The 24,701-nt window shown below is 36.7% G+C and overlaps 1 protein-coding gene across 3 annotated transcripts in view; it reads right to left on the reverse strand.

Annotated features, from left to right (window-relative positions):
* Positions 1–24,701, reverse strand: part of Nck1 (NCK adaptor protein 1) — a 53,232-nt gene that overhangs the window by 2,287 nt on the left and 26,244 nt on the right. For 2 of the 3 annotated variants that reach the window (XM_028788058.1, XM_028788059.1), the window contains exons 2-3: positions 14,109–14,352; positions 1,050–1,762 (exon numbers count right to left, since the gene is read on the reverse strand). In XM_028788058.1, the coding sequence (XP_028643891.1) occupies positions 1,050–1,762; positions 14,109–14,334 (939 nt within the window). In that variant the 5' untranslated portion in view covers positions 14,335–14,352. Of the gene's footprint in view, positions 1–1,049; positions 1,763–12,234; positions 12,361–14,108; positions 14,353–24,701 lie in introns of those variants that run through there. The other variant, XM_028788060.1, reaches the window with a different exon arrangement.

Consider the following 24,701-nt stretch of genomic DNA (forward strand, 5'->3'; position numbering starts at 1 on the left):
CCATAAGAAGACCAGCATCCTGTATTTAACTTTCCTTCTTTCTTAATTAGGTGGTAGCAGTTGCAGCTGTCGTTTTAAGCCTAATATTTCTGAACAATGACAAGTCAAGAACAGTGACTTTTAAATAGTATGCTGCTGAACATAGGATTTTAATACAAAATGGACTCCACTATCTTGTCTGTTAGCAACCCTCTGTCTCCTGAGAGGTTGAAGGTCAGATTTCTCCCAATTTTCATCAGGAAGTTCAATTCATCTCAGTCTCATACACACACCACTTTCTTTCAACCTTTTGTACAATGCGTTCACAAAAAGCCAATATTAACCATGATTGGTTAAGTAGAAAAGTAGTGGTATCATTATCAGGAAAAAAATTTTAAGAAAAATAACCGTCACATTTAAACACACAAAGGGACACGTTTAAGAGATTATTAGTGATGTCATTTTTCAATTTGTATGGCTTACTGTCTAGCTAGTACTGGCGACATAATTTACCTTTTACTGCAAATATATTTTAAATGGTGCTAAGTAGGTTGTTGAGGTGAATGAAAAACTATTTTCAGTCAGGTATAGTACATCTGTGAGTTCAAGGGACCCTAGTCTACCTACACAGTGAGTTTCAGGGCAGCCAGGGTTACATAGTGAGTCATTGTCTTATTTTAAAAGAGAGAGATTTTAATCAAACAACTAATTTATAAACAATTTTTTTATAGTTAAGAGATTTCCTGCAAGAACTACAATGTCTGCTTTTTTATCTATTACCTGAAGTAGCAGTTAATTTGCATTATCCTACTCTCCAGGAAGAAACCAATACTCAGTCTGCCCCATTTTTAAGGTTAATGGGACAGAAATATTTCAGAAATGCAAATTTGAAACAACTGAAGAAAGTCTATTAATACAACATATTCACCGCTGAGTTATCTCATTCAAAACAGGTACACTGGAAAGAACAGTGTGATCTTAGGTTTAAGGAAGCTGGCCATGCAACCTTTCCAACCTTATTTATTAATGCATGGAGCCCTATTTTCATTTTCTTTTGAAAATCAACTTACCGAAGATTCACTGTCACGAATGAGGAAGTCTCCTTCATGCCCTCTTTCATTTAATGCCATTTCTGCCTGGTGCCTGGTGACTTTGCCATAATACCAAGGATTGCCAGCAAACTTCCCAGTGAGTGAAGGCCTAATGTAATCACATTGGGGAGGCGATGGCTCCAAACCTGAGGTTAATGGAGTATTCTGCATAATGGTAACATAGTTTTTTGGCACCAGGCCAACCATGCCATTGACTTTCCTGCATTTCCACCACTCTGGGTCATTTTCCGGCTTCTCAATAACATCCATTACATCACCTTTCTCAAAATTGAGTTCTTCATCATTGGATGAGCTGAACGGGTAAAGAGCCTGTACAACATGCAATACTTGACCCGTATTTAGGTTATTGACAACTGCTGCTAATTTCTCTGACAGAGAGCCTACATGATCACCCAAAGGACTGTCACCTTCTTCAGTTACATAGTTTGAAGGAAACCATCCAATTTGTCCATTGTAGCTGCCACGCCACCATCCATCACTGCATTTCTCCATGACGATCACCTTGGTCCCTTTTATCAATGACAATTCATCCTCTCTCTCAGCCATGTAGTTAAATTTCACAAAAGCAGGCATGTTGAGGTCATAGAGACGTTCTCCTGGATCAACAAAGCTATCATCAGCAGGAGATGCAGTATCTGGAACACTGGGTTTTCTTTTCACTTTTCCAATGCCTGTTTAAATAAAGAGGAAGCCGTAAGACTATAGATTCAACTTGATACACTTACCTCAACCAAGCCTCTAAATGTAGCAAACAGACTGTGGCATGATGGAATCACCTTTTGGGAAATGAAATATAGGTTGTTCTTCCATAACCAAGCAAAATAAACTATTAAGTTTATCTTCTTTCCTCCGACTAAAGCCAAGAAATAACTGCATAATAGTAAAGTTGCCAAGTTGAATTTTCTCTTAAGTGTTAATAAGGCTTATTTCTTTCATAGCTACAACTAAGAAGATAAACACTCCAGTAATTCCACTTTGACATCTTAATTTATTAACCTAGATTTTGTAATGAGCTGTATAAAAATGAAACAACTATCTAAATTAGTACCTGATGCACACATAAAAATTATAATCTGGGTAATCTCATTTCTATGAGTAAACTGGGTAAACTAGGTAAACTAATTTCTTAGTTTCCAAAGCCAGATCACTCTACAGGTCTGTTTAAAATAAGGTATTATTTACTCATTTGTTTTCCTTCATCCCAATTCACATACAACCTCTAAAGGTCAAGGATTTTTCATTTGCTCATAGACACAATCCCTCGGAGCTTGAAGGGCACTTAGTACATAGAAAATGTTTAATGTGTTTTTATTGAAAGGACTGAGAAAATGAACTCATCATCAGAAATGTATACTTCGAGTGCAACCAAACATTTTCAGGGCTGCTCTTTTCTCAGCGTATTATCTGATATTTTGCATTTTTACTTTTGAAAAACTGGGACTTTGTAACTATTCAAAATTTTTTTCTACATTCTTAAAAACAAAATGCCACCATATTACTCTCGGTCTTTATTCAGCCAAGGCCCCAAGTTCTGCTCCTTCAGGCTTCTTAATAACCATCTTTTTTTCTCTCCGGAGACTCCATACTATCCTTGTTTTTCTTACTTAGACTCATCAATTATCTAAAAAACCCACGAATCTCTTCAATAGTAATGTTATTTTACTTTGCTACTCTCTTAGGAAGTTTTACACTTACGTATGTATATATTTACTCAGCCTAGCATGTGCAGTCAGAAAACAACTTCTGAGAGCTCCTTCTTTCCTACTATGTGAATTTCAGAGACTCGAGCTCAAGCGATTCTTTTAAAATTCCATCATTCTTTTATAATTATCTTTCTACTTTTCTTTTCAACTTCAACTCTTGCTTGCATTCCCCCCTATTTAAAAAAGTGTGTATATTATCTATTTTGGAGGCCCAGTGTTACACACATAACAGGATCCATGTGAGTAGTTCGGAAGGAAACTTTCAGGATTTGGTTCTCTCCTTCTGTGTCAGTCCAGAGGATCAAACTTAGATCACCAGGCTCACCAGCAAATTCCTTTTCATAGAGCCAACTCATCAACCCCATACTCCTACTTAGAATCTTTCACTCTCTCTACCATGATATATTAAAACTACTTGATTACAATTATAACTGGAGTTTCAAGCAAGAGGACTGATTTAGGTGTAGAATACAACAGATTATGTTGGGCCATGAGCCCTACATATAAAACAGAAAAGTAATGATGAAAAAGCAGGGAAGAATTTCAAATAGCACAGCAATGTTGGGAAGATAGAAACCATGCATCTTGGCCTAGGAAACTGACATAAACTTTAAATCATAAGCTAAAGAAATAACTGGGGTGAGAGATGAGAGGTATATACAATGACGTCATCCTGGTCAAAGTGAAGTTTTCGTGGTCATTATTCCAGTGTTGGGTCTGCAATGGGGCCTCTTTATTGCTTGAAACTCTGGTCTCATGAGATTACTACTGCTGGGGAGGGGTAAGGCTTACTAAGGGGACATTGACTGATTTCACTGCTCTTAGAAAAGATGGCTACAGGGTTAGGACAATGGCTCAGGGCTTTCAGTAAGCCCTGGGGATCTGATCAGGATACTGTAAAAGCTAACTTCCCAAGAACTTTTGAGTTCTTATCTTTGTGCCTTACACCTTAAGGGGGATAGGAATAATTCAGTATCTATCACAAGTTTTTCAGATAGACACTCCTTGATTAATATGTTTCAATACAGAGTTGAACAGAAGTAAGACCCATAGTAAAAGCTGTAGATATAAAATGAAGGCAGAGATACTAGGTTTTATCTTGCTTTTAGTTGCCTTGTAAGCACAGGAGTCAATACTTTTTAGCAAAAGCAGTATCATAGTTACTTTTCTACTGCTGTGATAAGACACCATGACCAAGTCAACTTACAGAAGAGTTAGGGCTTACAGTTTCAAAGGGTTGGAGTCCATGACCACCATGGCAGGGAGTGGGCAGCACAGAAGCAGGCAGGCGGCAAGCAGGGCTCTGGAACAATAGCTGAGAGCTAACACACAGTCATAAGGTAGAGAGTGCTGAAGGGTGTTTTTGAAACCTCAGAGCCCTCCACCAATGACACACCTTCTCCAATAAGGCCCCATTTCTTAATCCTTTCCAAAGAGCTCCACCACATGAGAACCAAGTATTTAAACATGAGTCTTGGGGGTCAAACTCAATCGAAGTATGTGTTCTATACGTAACACACGATTATTAGCATCCTTGGCCTTTTCATCTTCTCATGTGACAAATAAGATCAGAGGTAAGCTCTTCATTTTTTTTCATTTTGTCCCTGAAACTCTTGTGTCCCCTCTTACCTACTGACACATTACTGTATTTCTCTGGTCCCCTGTAAGCCTTGTTGTAACAATGTCTTGTACTCAATTACTTGTCTGTTACCTTAATATAAGAGTCAGCTTCCTAAGGACAGAAAACTAGAATTGTCCCCTTTTATCTCCAGTGCTTGTAGTTTATACATTAGTGAGCAGGAGAAAGTAACTAACAAATGAATTAGTCCTTAGTTGAAAATATTTTTGTAAGATGCCATATTTGGCCTTCTCCACATCAAAACAAATAAACAAATTAAAAAAACACATACTTTCATTTTTTAAACTTCTATGTAGATTTTTCAGATCTATTTGAAGATTTAAACTCTTGCTCTATCTGGAATCACAACAGTAGAGTTCTATCAGTAGACACCAAAAGATGTAACCAACACCTCAAACCTATACTCATGACCAAATAAAAATGATCCCTCCTTTAAAACAAATATTCCTTCTATATCTTTAAATCAACTGTGTTCTTAATTTCCTTACTTCTGGCCAATGAGGCCATCATTATGAAAATTTTTTACATCAGAGTGACATCACTAAAATGGCAGAGTAGAAATTTCAGGACTTCCTCTAAAGATCAGTTAATGAGCTGGCAAACACTCTCAGGATCAATTTTGTAAATACTGGAATCTGGTAAAGAAAGCAAAGTGCCCCGGCAAGGCAAGGTGAAGAAAGCGCTGCTTTTGTTAAGTAAAGAGACTGCTGAAGCACAAATAGAGGCCTTCCTACTGGTCTCCCTCCCCCAGTGCAGAGTTGCTCTGAGGATAGCTACCTAGCAAACCTCACTAAGGAATTGTGACTGACAGGCCTAGACTGTCAGATCCCTAATTGCATAGCTAGGTTGTCTTCCTAGGTGGATTTCATTTAAAATCATGTTTGATGCAGTAGCTTGAGACAAGGAACACAAGGGACAAGGAAAAAAGATGACAAGCATAAAAGGGAAGGTAAGAAAGGTTATACATGGAAAAATAAGGTACTTAAAAGCTCCCATGTTCTTGGAAACCAACATCACAAATGTGATTGGGGCTGGACACATTCTATGGAAAAGGCTAGGAAAAAAAAACTTGATCTTTACCTCTGGCTGACCTACAACTTCTAAAAACACAGTAGGGAAAGTCCAAGACAGAATTGTAAGTGGCTTGGCCAAATATTAAGAGTATACAAGCATACAGCCAAACTATAAAAACGGAGATTTCCATTCCCCATTTTCTTTTGGTTCTGTATGTTTAAGGAAACAATGTCAAAATACTAACATTAGCCATATGAATAAGAATACAGACTTCACAAAGAATGTCAAAGAGTTCCTCAAAGATAAAGAAATTAAGACATTCTTAACTCAGCACCAGTAAAATTGTGCTTTTTAAGGAATGTAAAAAATAGTCCTCCAGATGAAAAAAAAAAACTGAAGTCATACAAAGAAAGAAAAAAGAATGCCAGCAAGAGAGACACGCTAACATGAACTTAGGAAAGCTCAGGAAGCCTCAACCCAAGTCAAAGAACTACATACAGGCAGCTAAGGACTGCTAAGAGCAGAAGTCTTGCCCAGGGAAGAGCACACTGGTTAGTTATCCAATGCCAAATGGTCAGCCCTGGAAACATACAGAGAAGCAACACTATACAGAATGAGCAGGTTGCATTACGTATTTAGGAACGAGTGAGTGAGGACATGTGCACGAGTGCGCATGCACACCACCACCACCAACAACAATTAAAGAAAAAGAAACCAACACACACACACACACCACCACCACCACCAACAACAACAACAACAACAACAACAATTAAAGAAAAGGAGACCACGTATTTCAAGGAGGATGCAGAGCAAGGGTGCTTGGGAGGTGTTGGAGAGAAAAAAGTAAAGGTGGAAATGTAATTATAAGCTCAAAAATTTATTTTAAAAACAGAAAAGAAATAAAGAACAATGGTAAAGGTAGCCATATAGGTAAATATAAAGTCAGTACCTGCCCAACTTTTTTCCTTTGTTCCTATATGATTTAAAAATTCATAAATCATATCTTCAACTTAAGTAAATAGGCAGTATATAGAGAGATATTATATAATGATATAAAGGAACAGTTATTTATACCATTCAAACCACGTTGGGATTAACTTAAACTTTTTAAAAACAAAATGTTAATTGTAATTTCCAAGGTAGCTTCCAAGGAAAACCTAAAAACTACAAAAGAAATGAAAGAGATAAGAAAACAGCACATCATAAGAAATGAAACACAAATCAGTAACAGAGGAATTAAGATGGGGGGGCATAAAGGAAGAAATAGCAAAATAAGTCTTCCTCATTAGTGATAGTATACTTATGGTAAAATCAATTTCCCATCCCACCCCAAGGACATTTAAGCACTTCTTGTTAAAACATCCTGGGATCTTGTACTACTCAATTAACTGCACAATAGGGTTTTTTTTTTTCTGAGTTTTTTTGTTTTGTTTTTAGGCCATACCTTAAAGGCATACCTCTCAATGAGAAGTGTCACTGCTTCACTAGTCTTCTGCATGCACACCATCAAAAACTGTACATGGAGCAGACATACAGAGTAAACAGTACAGTGAAATAAAATATTTTAAACTTTTAACTGAAAATAAAGAATAGCTTCCAAATGACTTTTAATCCTAGAGAAAATATCTATAACTAGTTATAGATATTGCAATTATATATACATTCTGATTACATATAATCAGAAAATAAAGAGTAAAGAATTTCTGGAAAGACCCAACAACAAATATCTCAAGTGAGAACACATTAAAAACAATGTGCATTAATCTTAGAGACTAGAAATATTTAAAGGAAGAAATGTAAGGGCATGATATGTAGTTTCTATACACTAGAAGCCCTCCATTCTCTGTAAGCATGTCTTCAACAACATGCCGCCTCCTCTCTAGCACACTGCTGCTATAACACACCACAGCCAGAACAAAGTTCTTATAACCACTAGAACACTCCCATCGTTTTCTTCAAAACTTGGCACAGATATGTATTTACTCACTGAAGATTTCCTTTACTCTCCCACAAAGAGTTTATGTGTTTCTCCTTTTACTATTACAAATTTTTATATTTTTGTCCCAATGCTAAATACTGTATGCTGTTTGCTTCCTTAAGCATCATGCTTTTCCTCACTCTCTCTCAATCCCTAGTGCCTCGCCTATACTAAATGTTCCATTAATCTTTATCAGAAAAAAAAACAAATGTAGGTAAATGGCTCTGTGAGTAATGGTACTTCCCACCAATCTTAGTGACCCTATGTTTGATGCCACATGATAGAATGGAAAAACAAACACCCATAAGTTGTCTTCTAACCTACATAGTCGTGCTGTGGTGTGTACATGAACAAACAAGTACTCATGTACACATGCATGGTGTGCACACACAATAAATAACTGTAATAAAATTTTGTAAACAAATGTATATGTAACTAGTAGGCTATATTCTCCTGCTTTACAACTCTGTTTCTATTACCAGAAAATGGACATTACAATCTGCTATCAACAAAGGTTGATACAAAAATATTTTACAAATCATTTTTAAAGTATTAAGTCATTTAATCATTTATGTGATAATTATTAATGATCAGATCCTTTCTTTTAGATCTCCTTCAGAATCAATGTTACTATTTTTTCCAAAATTCCTCCTATCTTTCTTTGTTCAGGCTGCTTATTACAATACATATGCCACGGAGCTTACAGTTAACCAAAATTTGTTTCTCATCGTTGTGGAAGCTGGAAGTCCTAGCTAAAGACTACATCTGGTGAGGCTGTATTTCTTATGGTTCAGTACTCACATGGTAGAAGAGATAAATAAGCAAGCTTGCAACTGTTTTACACAATGGCACTAATTTAATTCATGAAGGCTCTGCCTTAATAAGCTAGTCACTGCCTAAAGATCCTCCACCTCCTAACGCCATTCCATTGAAGGTTAGGTTTCAGCAGGTAAACTCTGCCAGTCACCGCTGATACTCAGTAGCTCATGTCTAAAGTTTCAGTTATTAAGGAGGATTGAATGAATCAAGGAATTCAAAGACAGCCTTGGCAACATGGTGAGATTCTGTACATTCATAGCACATCTTGATGGAGCATTTAGTTCACCACAACCATCCTAACTTCAATTAGTCTTTTTTTTCCAAAGTTATTTTATTCTACTCTTGTTCTAATCATAACTCTTAAAGGGTCTACTATGAAAACTTAAAAGACTTAAATTTATATTTTTCCCTTGTCATCTTATTTAATTTAATCAAGTTATTTAATTTTTAAACTTCAGTGCCTTTATGGAAATGTTGATATGTAAATGCCCATATCACAAAGTTTTGTAAAGAGGTTTTTTTCCAAGTATATATATTAGTGCTTAGGGTAATACACAGCACATAGTAGGCACTCAATAGATAGCAATTATCAGTTTTTCTGGTATTTTTCAGAATTACATAAACCTTTATAATCATGACACAGTTGGACCAATCTGGTCAGGGTTGGGAGGGAAATAGTCACATGTAAACACTGAGGAGGGAAGAAGCAGTCGTATTTTTTGTTGTTGTTGCTGTTACCTTTAAAATTTTTTGTATAGCTTTTGTCTCTCATTTCTATTTGGTCTTCTCTAGAAATTTTGTATATGTTTAGGAGGAGGGGCAGGTTTGACACAGGGTCTCACTATGTAGCTCTGACTGTTCTGTAGACCAGACTGGCCTTGAACACAGAAATCTGCCTGCCTCTGCTTCCCAGGTTCTGGGATTAAAAGGTTTGCACCACCTTATCCAGCTAAAGATTATTTACTTATTTAATGTATATAAGGCTTGTTTTGTCTACATGTATGCCTGCATGCCACAAGGAGCCAGCGGATCCCATGAGACTAGTTATAAAAGGTTGTGAGCCACCATATAGGTGCGAAGAATGGACTCCAGAACCTCTAAAAGAGCACTCCAGGGTCTCATCCACTGAGCCATCTCTCTAACCCCTATAGCAATGTTTTAACCACCGCAATGCATTATAATTTCCTCAAAAGCTTTTTAGAACCAGCTGAATACGGTGGTAAACTCCTTTAATCCCAACACTCCAGAGGCAAAAGCAGGCAGACGTCTGAATTTGAGGCCAACCTGGTCTACAAAGTGAAACCTAACTTAAACAAAGAGAATTTTTAACTCAATCTCTATATGATAGTGTTATTCTTTCTCAAGCAAGTCTTTGTACCAATAACTCTTACATAAACTGATTTCAAATCTCTAACAAACTTAATGTCAGAGTCTGAAAGCATCAGATACCAAGTGGACAAACTGCCATATTTAACTGGCCAGAATATATGTAAGGAAGCTGCTGCAGGCCCTCATCTGAGAAGCTCTAAGACTTAAATCAAGGCCACCATGGTTTTTGCACTTACACAACCACAGCAGCTCTTACTAAATTTTTCCTTTGTGTCAGCTATTCCCAGGCTGATTTTTATCAATCTTTTCAATTTTTTTGATTAGGTTTGGCTTCCACTACCAGCTTTCTTTCATTTAATCACTAAGTAAATGCTCAACAGAATGGGTTCAGAGAAAGTACTGCTGCATCCAATTCCTCACTGAATTATCACACGCACCCTGCTCTTCTGTTCTCACTTCTTCAAAACCTGTTTCTCCCTGTAGACTCCCTCTGATTCCCATGACACACACAAGACCATTTATTTGTATGCCAAGACGGTAAGACTTGTAGAGCATGACGGGACGGACTTTCCAGGATCATCTAGTCTTGCCCAACTGCTGATTTTTCCCAAACAGGAAATTAAAAAAGGGTTAGCTATATATTAAGACTACAAGACTAATACATAGTTTATCTGAGAGCATACTATTCTACTCATTACAGACTATTTTGTACTTCATCTGTTCATCCATATATATGAAATAAATCACAGATTACAATTGTTTTATCTAAGATGACAAATATTGTAATTTTTTCAAAGTATCCTGACTATCAAATGAAGAACATATAACCCTGTTTTCTCTATTTTTCAAGTCCATTCAGAAATCAGGTGAATCAATAACTTGTCTCTACTCTGAGTCACTGTCCAATAACATATATACACGATCTTTTAATATCATTTCTGATTTATTAATAATTACCACTTATGCCGGGCATGGTGGTGTATGCCTTTAGTCCCAGTACTTGGGAGGCAGAGACAGACAGATCTCTGTGAGTTTGGTCTACAAAGCAAGTTCTAGGACATCCAGGGCCACACTGAGTAACCCTGTTTCAGAAAAAAAAAAAAAAATCCAAAAAAACACTTATGACCATACCTAGATAGAACTCTATCTACACTATTAACAAACGATTACTATCACCTAACTCCCTAACAGATTCTGCAAGAGTTAATATTTCATACAAACTTTAAAGAATGATTTTATTACATTATTTGTTCATTTATTTTGGTATGTGTATGTGCATGTATGTGCACATGAATCTGTTGAAGTGAGAAAACAATTTATAGGAATCAGCTCTTTCCTCTACCACGTAGTTCTAGGGATCATATGGGCTGTCAGGCTTGACGACAAGTGCTGAGCAATCTTGCCAAACCACGAGTTGATTTTTATACAGCCTGCATTAGATTCTCTATAAAAATGTGTTCATAAATTAATGAATAAAGAGCTGAAGGGAAGCCTCAGTTGGTAACACAAGAATCTCACTTTTTACCCAGAACCCAGGTAAAAAATGTCAAGTGTGTTAACTCGATTTTATAATCCCTGAGCTTGAGGAAGCAGGGACAGAGATTGCTGGGGTATGTTGGATGGCCAACGCAGCCCAATTATGAGCTCCAGACCAATGAGAGAACTTGTCTGTCTCCCTGGAAAGAGGTAGATAGTGTTCCTGAGGATGGCACCTGAGGTTAGCCTTTGGCTTCTATAACATGTACCCACATGCACATAGGCATGTACATATGCATACACACAAATGTGTAAAAGAAAATTAGCTTTAAAACTGGAATCTCAAAGATCTAAAAAACGTATTTGTTCTTTAAAAAGTAAATAGGAGTTAGAAGAGAGAATGCAGGAATCAGTCAGACATCAAAGCTAACACGGAAACAAAAGCCCACGCATTACAATGACCACATCCTCCTCCAACAGTGCTTACTCCTTTGCTTTGCCCTTTCTCTTGGAATCTCTCATTAAATTACTGTTTCCTTAGGCTTCTTGTATATAAGAGACTTCTATAATAATTTCTCTCTTCACTTTTTGTAAAGACATGTAGCAAATATGCAAAGAGATACAATCAAACACTCAATTATCATAATGCTACCAGCAGAGCAAAATTAACCAAGTATTTTACTTATAAATCAATACTTGTAGTTTACTAGAGCTCTTATTAAATGTTATCTTGATATTATGTCAACAAAGCTTAAGTAAAATCTAGTAAACAAAACAACAAGAAAACAAACTAAAATAAAACAAAAAACCCCATCATATTACTTCAAAGGTCAAGAGTAAACGAATTTGTTCACAACTGACTTACTTCACTTCAAACGCCTGTGCGAGGCTGAGTTACTGAACTACAACTTTCTACTTCACATCCAAACCATGTATATCCTCTCCTTATTTGCTAAGCATTCACAATGAAACACTTTTAAATAATTTGCCAGATCAAACTAATAGCAGTGAAAATATCACCAGCCATTTACCTTCTATTACACAAACAGCATAAACTGCCAGCTTACATAAACCCACTGAGTTATTTCCATAAAGTTTCCCTTTTAATTCACAAAGAAAATAAAATCAAATTTCAAAATCTGTAACAGGAAAACTATGGATTTAATAAACAAAATAACTTACTGAAAAAATCTTTAAAGATGTTTAACCAATCCATTTTGAATAAAAATTGTGTGTTCTCTTTTCAAAGTTTGTTGACACAGCTCCGGGATAATTTTCAGTGAGCTTCCTTGTCTGTTCTGTAACACTGAAACTTCCCACACCCAATCCATGTGACCTGGCCCACACCCAAGCAATAGAAAAGTTTTCAAAACTGAGACTTCTCTTTTTCCAATACTGTTTTCCCCTTAAGCCATAAAATAACCCGTGAAACAAGTAACTCAAGCCAGCAGCAAAAACATGAGTTGCAATTCACTCATTGTAACAGAAAATGTTAAAGCTAGTATGTTTCTAATAGTTAAAAAAGAATACATACATTCTTCATTTCCTATACTTCCTCTTTTTCCTTGACTTCCAAACAATGTCTCTACTAGCACAGTCACTGTGAAACAATTCACTAAATTATATGAGATTTAAGGTATCAAGATGGGGTACAGAAATTCTAGGAAAAGGAGAGGTTAGATATTTGATACAAAACCTAGATTCATATCATTTAGAAGTGACCACAAATTTAATACAGTATTTCCAAACACTGGGGAATGGAGACAACTATAACTGTAATATTATAAATATAATTGACTGATTTTTGCCAAAATTAAGAGATAAGAAGTTAACTGGTCTGTCAAATGCCATGTTAACTGCAGATATTAAAATATGTTGAGTATACCAGAAATGTCAATGTAGAAACTGAAAATCTAATACTTCAGGAAGTTCTTTGTACTATATTTTAGCTTTTGCAGCTTAGAACAGTTTAAAGGAAGAAACATTTACCTTATATTGTCAATAATTATTATAAAACTAGAATATTAATTGTGCATTAAAAATTTTAAATACTATTTAATAATAACATGTCAATCAAGCTACATTTAGTCCCAAACTGTCTGGGAAAAAAAAAAAAAACATTTCCCTCCTTTTTTTACAAACGGGCAAAGAATTAAGCAATAGCATGTCTGCCTCCTTTAACACCAAAATTAAATTTCTGTCCCTCCCAATTCCTTCCTGTCCATTAAGGAAAGTTAAATTAAGAAAAGGGAGGAGGTCAGTCTTCATCCTACATACTTCCTTCCTTCAGTTTAACCAAGGCCAGGGTGAAGTAGGTTTCCCCTATCTCTGGCCTTAATAAAGGCCAGCAAAAATTTGAACCAAACAGAGTTAGAGATGAAAGATGCCAACAAAATAGGAAAGTGACCAATCCTATAGATCCAAATATATGGAAATAACCCACTGGTGTAAAACTTTTCAATTTGACTAAAATAAAAAAGTGAGATTCATTAACATGTCAAAAAGTTCAGTTGTGCCATGTAACAAATTACCAGGATGCCAAGGAACCAGCTCTGAATCTCACACATTTTTCCCTTTCTCAATTAATGGCAATTTTTCTGCAAATCGAAACTCCACAGGAGTTGTTGTAGGGTCAATAGGAGTTGACAACAACAGGAGTTGTTGTAGGAGTTGTTGTTGGTCTGGAGAGATGGCTCAGTGTTAAGAGCACTGACTGCTCTTCCAGAAGTCCTGAGTTCAATTCCCAGCAACCACATGGTGGCTCACAACCACGTGTAATGGGATCTGATGCCCTCTTCTGGTGTGTCTGAAGACAGCAACAGTGTACTCACATACACTAGAAGAAGGAGGTCGAAGTTAGTTCTGCTCACTAGTAGCATTTGAATGTGGGCCTAGATGTATACAAACAGCTAACATGATCTTCACTACCTCTTAACATGCATTGCCTAGACAAAACAACTTTGCACACTGCTATATGGATTGTGTTCAAAGAACTAAGCTCCAGAATCCATCTAAACTGAAAGCTGTTGCTCTTCCTTCAATATGAAACAACTTACCTAAGGTATCCTTCAGGTTTTTAACAATAGATGCTTTCCGAGCACTATTCTTCCTTTCCACATAGTTAGAAGGGACAAAGCCTGTTTTATTCATGGAATTTCGAACGCGCCACCAGGATTTAGAGTCATCCAGGAGCCATAACCTCTCATTCTTCTTGATATCCAGCTCTTGTTCCTGCTGTGCCACATAATCAAATTTGGCCACCACCACCACTTCTTCAGCCATCTTTCAGCAGTGTCAGCACTGTAATATATAGAAAATGTTTTAAATATTGCTGAAGTGTAACCGCCTACATGCTTGTCCAAAAAGGCACGCTTAAACATTTAAGAGGCCAGGAATTATGAATCATACCAGCAAACCTAACACTCAAAGGCTTCGGCAAGAGGACTTTCATAAGTTTGAGGCCAGCCTTGGATACATACTAAGTTTGAAGCTAGAACAAGCTACAGAGTAAAACCCTGTCTCAAAACTCATATACAAAACAGAGACAGGGGCTGCTGGGGCTGTATGTAGTTCAGTAGCAGAGTATATGCCTAGCATATGCACAGCTTTGAGCTCAATTCCCAATACTATAAAAAGAAAAAAAAAATCTAAAAACATCAAAAAGTTAAAAGTGATATGAAAAATGCTAACAAGTACTAATTTTTAAAAAGCACTTGTTCCTATTTAGTATTATATAATTTAACTTACATTTAAAACCACCATTAGCAATGAAATTCACTATACAAACAACTGAACATTCTTCTTAAGATGGATAAAATCATATATATATATTACATAAAACAAGTAACACAGATGCTTTCTGAACACTTTTTCCTTTCCATATAAGTTATAAAGTACAAAATTAAAATATATTGGTATAACTACAGGAGAAAATAACAAATCCATTATCATAAGGGATAATTTTTAACATACTTATCTCAATAACAAAACAATCAAGGAGACAAAAGCATTAAGGTTATAAAATAACATTGTATTAGTGAGATATAGTAGGTATATATAAAGTGTTACTTCTAAACAAAAGAATATATATGGAAAACATAAAATTCATCAATATGAGGTTAAAGAAAGTTTTAGTCTGTAAGTTCAGCACTTGGAGGCTCAGGTAGTAACATCAGAACTCTTGAGGCTAGCCTAGACAACATTTCATATCTCAAAAAAGTCTCATGCCTTTTATGTTGTTCTCTGGACTGAGAACCAAGTATACTGACACATGTGTATGAAATATGATTAAGGGCAGGAGCAATGGCTCATGTCGTGGTTAAAAGTACTTCCTGCTTTTCCAGAGAACTGAGATTGGGTTCCGACTCCCCATCTCAGGCAACTAGCAACCCCTTGTAACTCCACCTCTCCTCTCTTCTCTCTCTCTCTGACCCCCTCTCTCACACACACACCAAATAAATTAAAAATATTAAAATAAAAATACATATCTAAATTGGAATAATGAAACCCATGACTTTATAAACTGGCTTAAAATTATTTTAAACTTTCATGTAACTGGCAAAAGAATTTATGAAGGAGATGTTTAGTTAAACTCAAGTCTGCCAGCCATAGCCCAGTAGTAGAAGAGTACTTAACAGTCAGAAGTCAAATCTCTAGTTCTCTCTAATTAAAATGACAATTCTGAAAATATTAATCAATAAAACAAAGAAAAAGTTCATACAAATACTAGAAACCACAACTGTATACTGCAAACAGTCAAAAGGAATAACTTTATAAATAAACAACTTTATAAATAAATCTGAAGATAATAAAACACAATGATGAAACTATATAAAGATTAACAAAATATAACTGAATTAGTTATTAAGAAGTCTTCTTATAACATCAATACCAAGGAAAGTAAGTTTTACAGGCAAATTCTACTAAAATCAAGAAGAAATTATATTTGTATGTATGTATGTATGTATGTATGTATGTATGTATGTGTTTAGGGATTTTTTTTTTTTTTTTTTTTTTTTTGGTGGTGGTAGTTTGTCTTGTTTTGTATTTTGAGGCAGGGTTTCTCTGTATAGCCCTGGCTGGCTTCAATGTCACAGATCCACCTGCCTCTGCCTCTGCCTTCTGAGTGTTAGGATTAAAGGCGTAAACCACCACTGCCTGGCTTATATACATTATTTTAAAAGAAAAAATATATAAGCAAACACTGTCCTGAAACTTAGTTTATACTTGATCTTGCTCTGTTTTCTTCAGAGACTGTTTCATAAAAGCAGATATGCCTCAGGAAGCAAGCAAATAAATTCAGCCTTTTGTTTTGGGTATTGACTACCAGGTCTGTTTTCTCAACAATGAAGGAAGTACTTTAATCCAGAATTCAACATCCTTTTGCATAAATATGCCAAAAAGGTAGATACGTACAAAGGATTTGCAAAAGCCTCAAAACCCACCACACATTGTTTTATGCTTTGTAAGGGAATCACTTAAGTCAACAAAAATGCTTTAAAAAGGAAGAAAGAAAAAGAGAAAGCATGCTTTGTAAGAAACACTAATGAGCTAGGGATGTAGTAGATCAGTGGTAGTATTCTTGCCCAGAATGTACAAGGCCCCAAGGATTTGATAAGCATAATGAGAAAAACAAAGATGAGCAGAGAAACTGGAGAGTTGGGGTTTGGAATGGGGGCTGCTACTTGTATTACTGTAACTTGACTGTCTGAAATTACTTAAACACAGAGTCTAAATTATTCCTGTCATATGATGCAATTTAAGTTAGAATAAAAGCTGAGGAGATGGCTCAATTGGTAATGTGCCTGCTATGCAAACAGGAGGAAGAATTTGATACCCCAGAACCTATCAAAATGCCAGATGTAGCAGCACACAACTGTAATCCCAGAGTAGGGCACAGACAAGTCCCAGAAGGTAGCATTCCAGAATTTAATGCCAGCCCATCTAGCAGCCTTTCTAGGTTCAGTGAGAAACCTTTTCTTAAATATAAGGTAGAGAGCTATTAAGGAAGACATGTGGTTGTCAACCTCTCACAGACAGACAGACAGAGAGAGAGAGAGAGAGAGAGAGAGAGAGAGAAAGAGAGAGAGATTGATTGATTGATTACAATGAACAACCAGCTTTCTGAAACACTGGAAAACTTAGAAGCAGAGATATTTTTCAAAGATACCTAAAGAACTGGTATTTCTCCCTTATACCCCACAACTAATTTATAAAAGCTTAATGGAATTTATTTTGATACTTGACAACTGTTTTGAATTTTTTTCTAGAAAAGCATGTAAAATTAATAATGAATATTTAGAAAGATAATTTATTTGTATACCGAGAAACTGTATATTCCAGAATGTAATGTCTTCTGTTTGAAGCATACTTGGATTACCCTTCTATTAGAACCTATTGTTATTTTTAGCAATGCAATTTAGGAGACTGACTTTAGCTTCAAGTAACTGGATTAATCAAAGCCCCACCAGGATAACAGATTCACATATTAGACTTTTAAAGCCAATTAAATGAAAGGAAAAGAGGCATCAGAAAAAAGGTGAATGGCTCTTGAGACTCAATAAGAAATTGTTTCAGGAATCTTTCCCCATAGGTAAACCTGATATGAGACCAGCTAGAGGATGAAACTGACAAAGTAGAAAGAGCCAGAAATGATTTAAAAAACAAACAAACAAAATACTGCAAACTCCACCCTCCGAGCCTCCAGGTCCTTGAGTTAGTAACAGGAAGATTCAGGCAATTCAGGCAATTCACTGACTCAGGCAATTTGGGTCATCCTTTTACTGTTATTTCCAGTTAGGTCACATTATAACAATGTACTTAAAAATGCCAAAGTAATTTAAGACAATACTGGAGCAGAAACATATAAACCAATACAATCAACACGCACCTGCATACACTTAACCTTTTTGCCCAATGCACAAGTAAGTTCTAGTTTATTAAGCTTTTAAAAAGTAGAGTACTTCAAATTACTGGTGATCTAAACATTGAAGTGATTTCTGTCTATATTTCTATTCCTCCTTCCCCTAAACATTTAAAGGTTTCACACAGACCAACTAATTCAAAATCAAGTGATTTTTTAGTGACTTTCTTTGATAAATCTTTCTAAAGCAATCAATTTGGTTTTCACAAAATAACCTTCTTTAGCACTATTTGTTTATAAAATAAATAAAGGTTCTTTTTTTATTGGACATTTTATTTACATTTCAGATGTGATCCCCTTTCCCCATTTCCCCCCACCCCACCCAGGAACCCCCTATACCATCCCCCCTCCTCCTGCTTCTATGAGGATGTGCCCCCACCCACCTCCCCACCCACGAATTCCCCCACACTGGGGCATCCAGCCTTCACTGGACCAAGCACTTCCTCTCCCACTTATGCTCAACAATGCCATCCTCCCTATATATACAGCTGGAGCCATGGGTCCCTCCCTATGTGCTTCCAGGCTGGTGGTTTAGACCTTGGGAGCTCTGGTTGGTTGGTATTGTTGCTCTCCCCATGTGGCTGCAAACCCTTTCAGCTCCTTCAGTCTTCTCTCTCACTCCTCCATTGGGAACCCCATGATCAGTTCCACGGTTAGCTGTGAGCATCCGTCTCTGTATATTTCAGGCTCTGGCAGACCTCTAAGGAGACAGCTATATCAGGCTCCTGTCAGCATGCACTTCCTGGCATCCACATCAGTGTCTACCTTTGGTGACTGCACATGGGATGATGGATACCCAGATGGAACAGTCTCCAGACGACCGACCCCTCCTTCAGCTTCTCCTTTTTGGTTTTTTTGGTTTTTTGTTTTTTTGTTTTGTTCTTCGAGCCAGGGTTTCTCTGTGTAGCCCTGGCTGTCCTGGAACTCACTCTGTAGACCAGGCTGGCCTCGAACTCAGAAATCCGCCTGCCTCTGCCTCCCAAGTGCTGGGATTAAAGGCGTGCGCCACCACTGCCTGGTCTCCTTCAGCTTCTTAAAACAAACTTTCAGTAAGCAGATTTAATTCATGGAAAAGAACTGTACCAAAAGAATCAAGTTATACCCTTCATTTACAGAAATGGAGGGTCCTAATCAGGCAAGTCAGTTAAGAAACTTCTATTGTATAAAAGTATTAAAGAAATATAACGGTTTTGCATGAGGAGTAGCACTGCAAATCATGTTGGAGTAAGTTATTTAATGAATAACTGACACCAGAGTATCTGTCCTTTTGGGAAAATAGTACCAGGTTTCTAACTAGAAGGGAACTTTTACTACTAGGAAGTACTGTTCTTTTGTTAAGTACAAGTGAAATTCCTAAATATTGTGTCAGGAGAGTAGGACAGTCAGTGGGGCATTAAAAACAGCAGAGAGACTGGAAACCTCTCTCTCCACCAAAGCTGACACTTAACAACCATGTGCAGACTAGCAATATGCCCTAGGTTCAATCCTCAGCACAAAAAAACAAACCCTGAAAAGTGAAAAGAACACAGCTAGAGGAGCTCAGGCAGGCAGACCTACACAACATGTTCAACCAAGAGGAAAAATAAATCAACATTTATAGCATCCTCTGCCCTCCAAACATCAAAATACATATGCTTTAACATATGCCAGGGAACAGATAGAGAGATAAACCATAGCCTTAGCCTTAACAAAACTCAACAGACTTTAATGAACTGAATCACACAGTAATTGGACAACAGAATCATACTAGAAATCAGTAGCAGAAAGTATGTAGCAAAGTAATTTATCTTTTAAGGGTTCAAAGAGGCTTAGTCTGTAATATGAAAGTACTAAAAGGTAATGGATCCGTAAGTGTTGGGGCCTAGTAGAAGGTAATTATGTCAGATCTACAGCCCTTGGAAGAGATTAATGGAGTTCTAATGTATTCTCAATGAAACTTCCATGAAGTCTTCTAACAAGTGGCCCTGGTACACAGATCCTTCTGCCTTCAGAGTTTACTTTGTGTTCCTCTGGCACACACTCCTAACCATGTCATTTGCCATGTGTTATGGCCAATGGGAATCCAGAGTAAAAACCAGATAGGCTGCATAAATTTGTTCTTTCAGCTTGTAAAACTAAGAGTTAAATAAACACATTTTTTTTAATAAACTACCTAAGCTTTAAGTATTTATTTTAGCAAAAACACCAACCCCACCAACAAAAAACTAATACACACAGATGATAGGATAGGAATGAAGAAGATAAACAATACAATTCTGAATAATCCAAATGTCAAAGAGGAAATCTTCAAGAGAAACAGATGTTATAATTAAATAGGCCAGGATCTACATAGCAAATTCTAGACTAGCCAGAGCTAACAGCAAGATCCTGTCAAAAAAGAATTGGGAGCAGGGGGTGAGGGTGGGGGTGACACAAAGCATCCACTGAAGAATATGTGGAGGTGGCATGAGTACATAAGTTTTTATAAGCTGTTAAAGTCACATTAAGATGCCACTACATAATACACCTATCAAGATGGTTACTTAAAAGACTAATGCCAAATGCTTACACAAGTATGCTGAAACTGGCTCATTAATATGAAGCTGATAAAATATAAAATGGCACAGATATGATAAAAGACTGTCAGTTTCTACTAACACTAAACATGCAACCACTACACACTCTTCCCATCCTGAGTATTTCTATAAAACAAAACTTGTGTTCAAAAGTTTGTACCAAGCTTTTATACAATATTCAGAAAGTAAAAGCCATACAGCTATCCTTTAACAAATGACTGATTTAAAAAAGTGTGGTAAAGCCATACTAAAATGAGCAAGACTGATACACAAAACCTAGATAAAGTTCTAAGGGAATTTCACAGGGTTGGAAAAAAGCCAACAGTAATGATTACTTACTCTATGAGTCCATTTACATAAAATTCTTAGAATGATGTGTTACAGAACTAAAACTAGTGACTAGAGAGTAATTGCCAAAGGTAATGAGAGAATGGGAAGGGGGCTGGAGAGATGGCTCAGCTGTTAAGAGCACTGATTGCCCTTCCAAAGGACTTGGGTTCAATTCACGGCACCTACATTGCAACTAGACACTGTCTATAACTGCAGCTCCAGAGAATCCGACACCCTTACACAGACATATGTGCAAGTAACACCAATGCACAAAAAATTAATAAAATTAGTTTTTTAAAAAAGGAGAGAATGGGAACAGAACTGTGGGTATGGCGGTTTTGTTAGTCAGAGCTTTCTCTGACCACTAAAAACAAACAAACAAACAAACAAACCTGAGATAACTTATGTTGAGCTCAAACATCTTGGCTCACAATTTTGAAAGTATCAGTCCAAAATTAGCTACTATTTGTGCCATGAAGGAATAGAGCCATTTATTTTATGGCTAAGAAGCAAAGGAGAAAGGACAAGAGCTAAGCCTCTGAGAGAGCATAACCTCTCTCCATCCTCAAAATGAACGAAAGATCTCTCCCTAGGCCTCAGCACTTAAAGGGCCCACCACTTCCCAACAGCACCAAGGGCTGAGAAGCAAAACTTTAACACATAGACTTTTGAGGGACTTAGAAATCACAGCAGCTACAAATCAGCAACATGACAGATTTATCTTTTCTTTATAAAAGAAATACATTGTATGTTGACTGTGTCAACATTAATATTCTGGTTGTGATACTGTACTATAATCCTGCCAGATGTTACCTACCACTAGAACTTGGTCTTTCAGTAAATTCTAAGGTTTCTTACATTACACGTGGATTTAGAATTATCTCAAAAAAAATTTTTTTAGCATATTTAGCAAAGTGTATTGCTGCTGTAACTAGATGATATATTAAGTAATTTTAGAAAACACAAATTCATTATTTTACAGTTTTTTGAAGGTTAGAAGCTTAAAATAGTCTGGTGAAACCTATAACACCTACTAAGCAATATTTTCAAATGTGTACACATAAATAACCAGGTAAAATAAAAATCAGTGAAACTAAAATGCAGTTACTTTTTCTTTGGTGGTAGTGGTACTAAAATCCAGGGCCTCCCATATACAAAGTACATTTTACCAATGAACCAATCAACGTGTTTTGAAAAGCTTTTGAAACAGGGTGTTAGTAAAGCTGCCCAAGTTGGCCTTGAACCTTCAAATTCTCCTTAGCTAGTATATTTTATATCTCTTAGTACTGCCATTCTTTTTCTTCACTCTTCCATGTTCTTTCCTGAAGAAATTAGATTCATCTTTCCTATAGTGCATCCCCCATCATGAATTTGGCCTATAATCTCAGCATGTGGGAGACAGAGGCAGGAAGGTCACCATAAGTTCTAGACTAGCCAGGACTACACAGAAGAACCCTGTCTCAAACTAATTTCCTAACTACTTAGATGAGTGGAAGAGAAATCAACCCCACGGAGTTGTCCCCTGACTTCCACACATACGCCACGGCATGTGCATCTGGATGCACACCTCCCTACAGAGACTACTTAAATTACATTTTCACCTAACACAGACCAGTAATTTAGAGAAACTCTAAACCAGTGAAATTCTATAATAATTAAGGGTTATATTTGCTCATAATTTTTAAAACTAGGGTAGGGTAGTAGTTTGTGTAAGGGTAATTTAAGTTATAAACAGTCACTACTTTAAAAAGCTTCGTGATTCCAATATAATATGGCCAGATTTCTTAACTTGGCATAGAACATAACTAATTTTGCTTTTTTCACCCTCACTTCAAAATGAGGGCTGGAGGGATGGCTCATCAGTTATGAGTACTTATTCTTGCAGAAGACCTTAGTTCAATTCCTAGAACCCACAGAGGGTCACAACCAACAGTAACTCTAGTCCCAGGAGGATCCTACACCTTCTGACTTACATGAGCACCAAACAAGTGCATGGTGCAAAGACATACTTGCAGGCAACACACCCATACACATTAAAAATATTTTTTAAAAACAAAACCACTGTACTAGTATTTACATATGAAATTCTTAAAAGTATATAAAATGTTTTTAAAGTTATAATCATATATATATGCATATATGTGTGTGTGTGTGTGTGTGTGTGTGTGTGTGTGTGTGTGTTCTTAGCTGGTAAATAAAGATTTTTACAGTTATGTGGTTCAAAGACTTTCCATTTCTGTGGTATCTATCTAAGGAATTTTAAAGATGTTGTCTCTGGAAGGAAGGAAGGAAGGAAGGAAGGAAGGAAGGAAGGAAGGAAGGAAGGAAGGAAGGACAGCTTAATTCCTAAATTGCAATTCTACACATTCTGCATCATTAAAATCTCAGAATTAAATTCTAAGAAATAATGAACTTGAAATTTTTAAAACTGTCCCTAACATACCTTTCTATTTGTTTTTTACAATTTTATATGTAAAATATGCTCCCCCCACCCCCAATGGTAATTCATTGGTCTCTAAATATAAACATAAAAAAGGACTCTAAACAAATTCTCTTAAATGTAACCTTCTGACAGAACTAAACTTATTTTTACAGATCACTCAATCTTAACTTTTAAAAAGGGATTTATTTATTTATTTATTTATTTAATGTATGTGAGTACACTGTTGCTATCTTCAGACACACCAGAAGGGGGCATCAGATCCCATTAAAGATGGCTGTAAGCTATCATGTGGTTGCCAGGAATTGAACTCTTAGAAACTGGAAGAGCAGTCAGTGTTCTTAACCTCTGAGCCACCTCTCCAGGCCCCTCAATATTAAATTGGAACTATGGCCTATATTTGTTGTTTTGTTCTGAGACAGGGTTTCTCTAGTAGTACTTGCTGTGTAGACCAGGTTCACCTTGAATTCCCAGAGAGCTTTCTGCCGCTGCCTCCCAAGTGCTAGGATTAAAGGAGTGCAACCTGGCTACATCCTCTGTTCTTAGCAGTAGCTTTTGCTTAAACTTAGCCCAAGTTTTCTAAACCTCTTCCATCAAATTTAGCTAAAATTTTCTTTTTTTACACATACTACTGTCTATATCACATCCCCACACAACAGGAACACGCCTATCTCACTAAAAGGGATCAAAGCACATATGACTAGCAAGAGAGAAATAAAGTCAAAATCAAAATGAAGTCTCAGCACTCCCAAGAGAAAACAAAACTAGGGAAATTCGTTTGAAAGGAATTCTTAAGCATTTACCTATACTTCCACTAGGTGGAGCTATTAGCTGCATCCCAATGTTGGTGCCTTCCTGTGTTCTGCTAATGGAATTCCTTTCCAGGATATCAGGATGCTCCTTTTTAATTACATGCTTCCAAATGTCCTTAACTGAATCTATGTACAAAATACAGCAATAAACAGCTAACTAGATAACACAGTGCTCTGAGTGGGGTCTGGGGTGAGAGTGGGGGGATGATGGGGACTAGCCTTTAATCCTATCTATTCTCATAGAAATGGAATAGTAGGGGGAGGGAAGATAGCTCAAAACATAAAGAGTTTGCCTCACATAGGCATGGAGGACTCGAGTTCAATCCACAGAACCCATGTAAAAAATAAAGGCCAGAAATGAAAATGGTGATGCACTTGTTATCCCAGCTCTGGGAAGGCAGAGACAAAGACAGATCCCCTGGGTCAGCTAGCCTAGTGGTAAACTCCTCAGGACAGCTCCTGAGGAAACACACACACATGTACTTACCTTGGAACCAAACCACAGGTTAGGTAAACATTTTAAAACAAATGACTCAAACCACTCTCCTTAAACAACAGAAACCACTCTAGCAACCACAATGGCTTTCTTT

This window comes from Grammomys surdaster, unplaced genomic scaffold (genome assembly GCF_004785775.1).
Source record: "Grammomys surdaster isolate TR1022 unplaced genomic scaffold, NIH_TR_1.0 125698, whole genome shotgun sequence".
NCBI classification, from domain to species: domain Eukaryota; kingdom Metazoa; phylum Chordata; class Mammalia; order Rodentia; family Muridae; genus Grammomys; species Grammomys surdaster.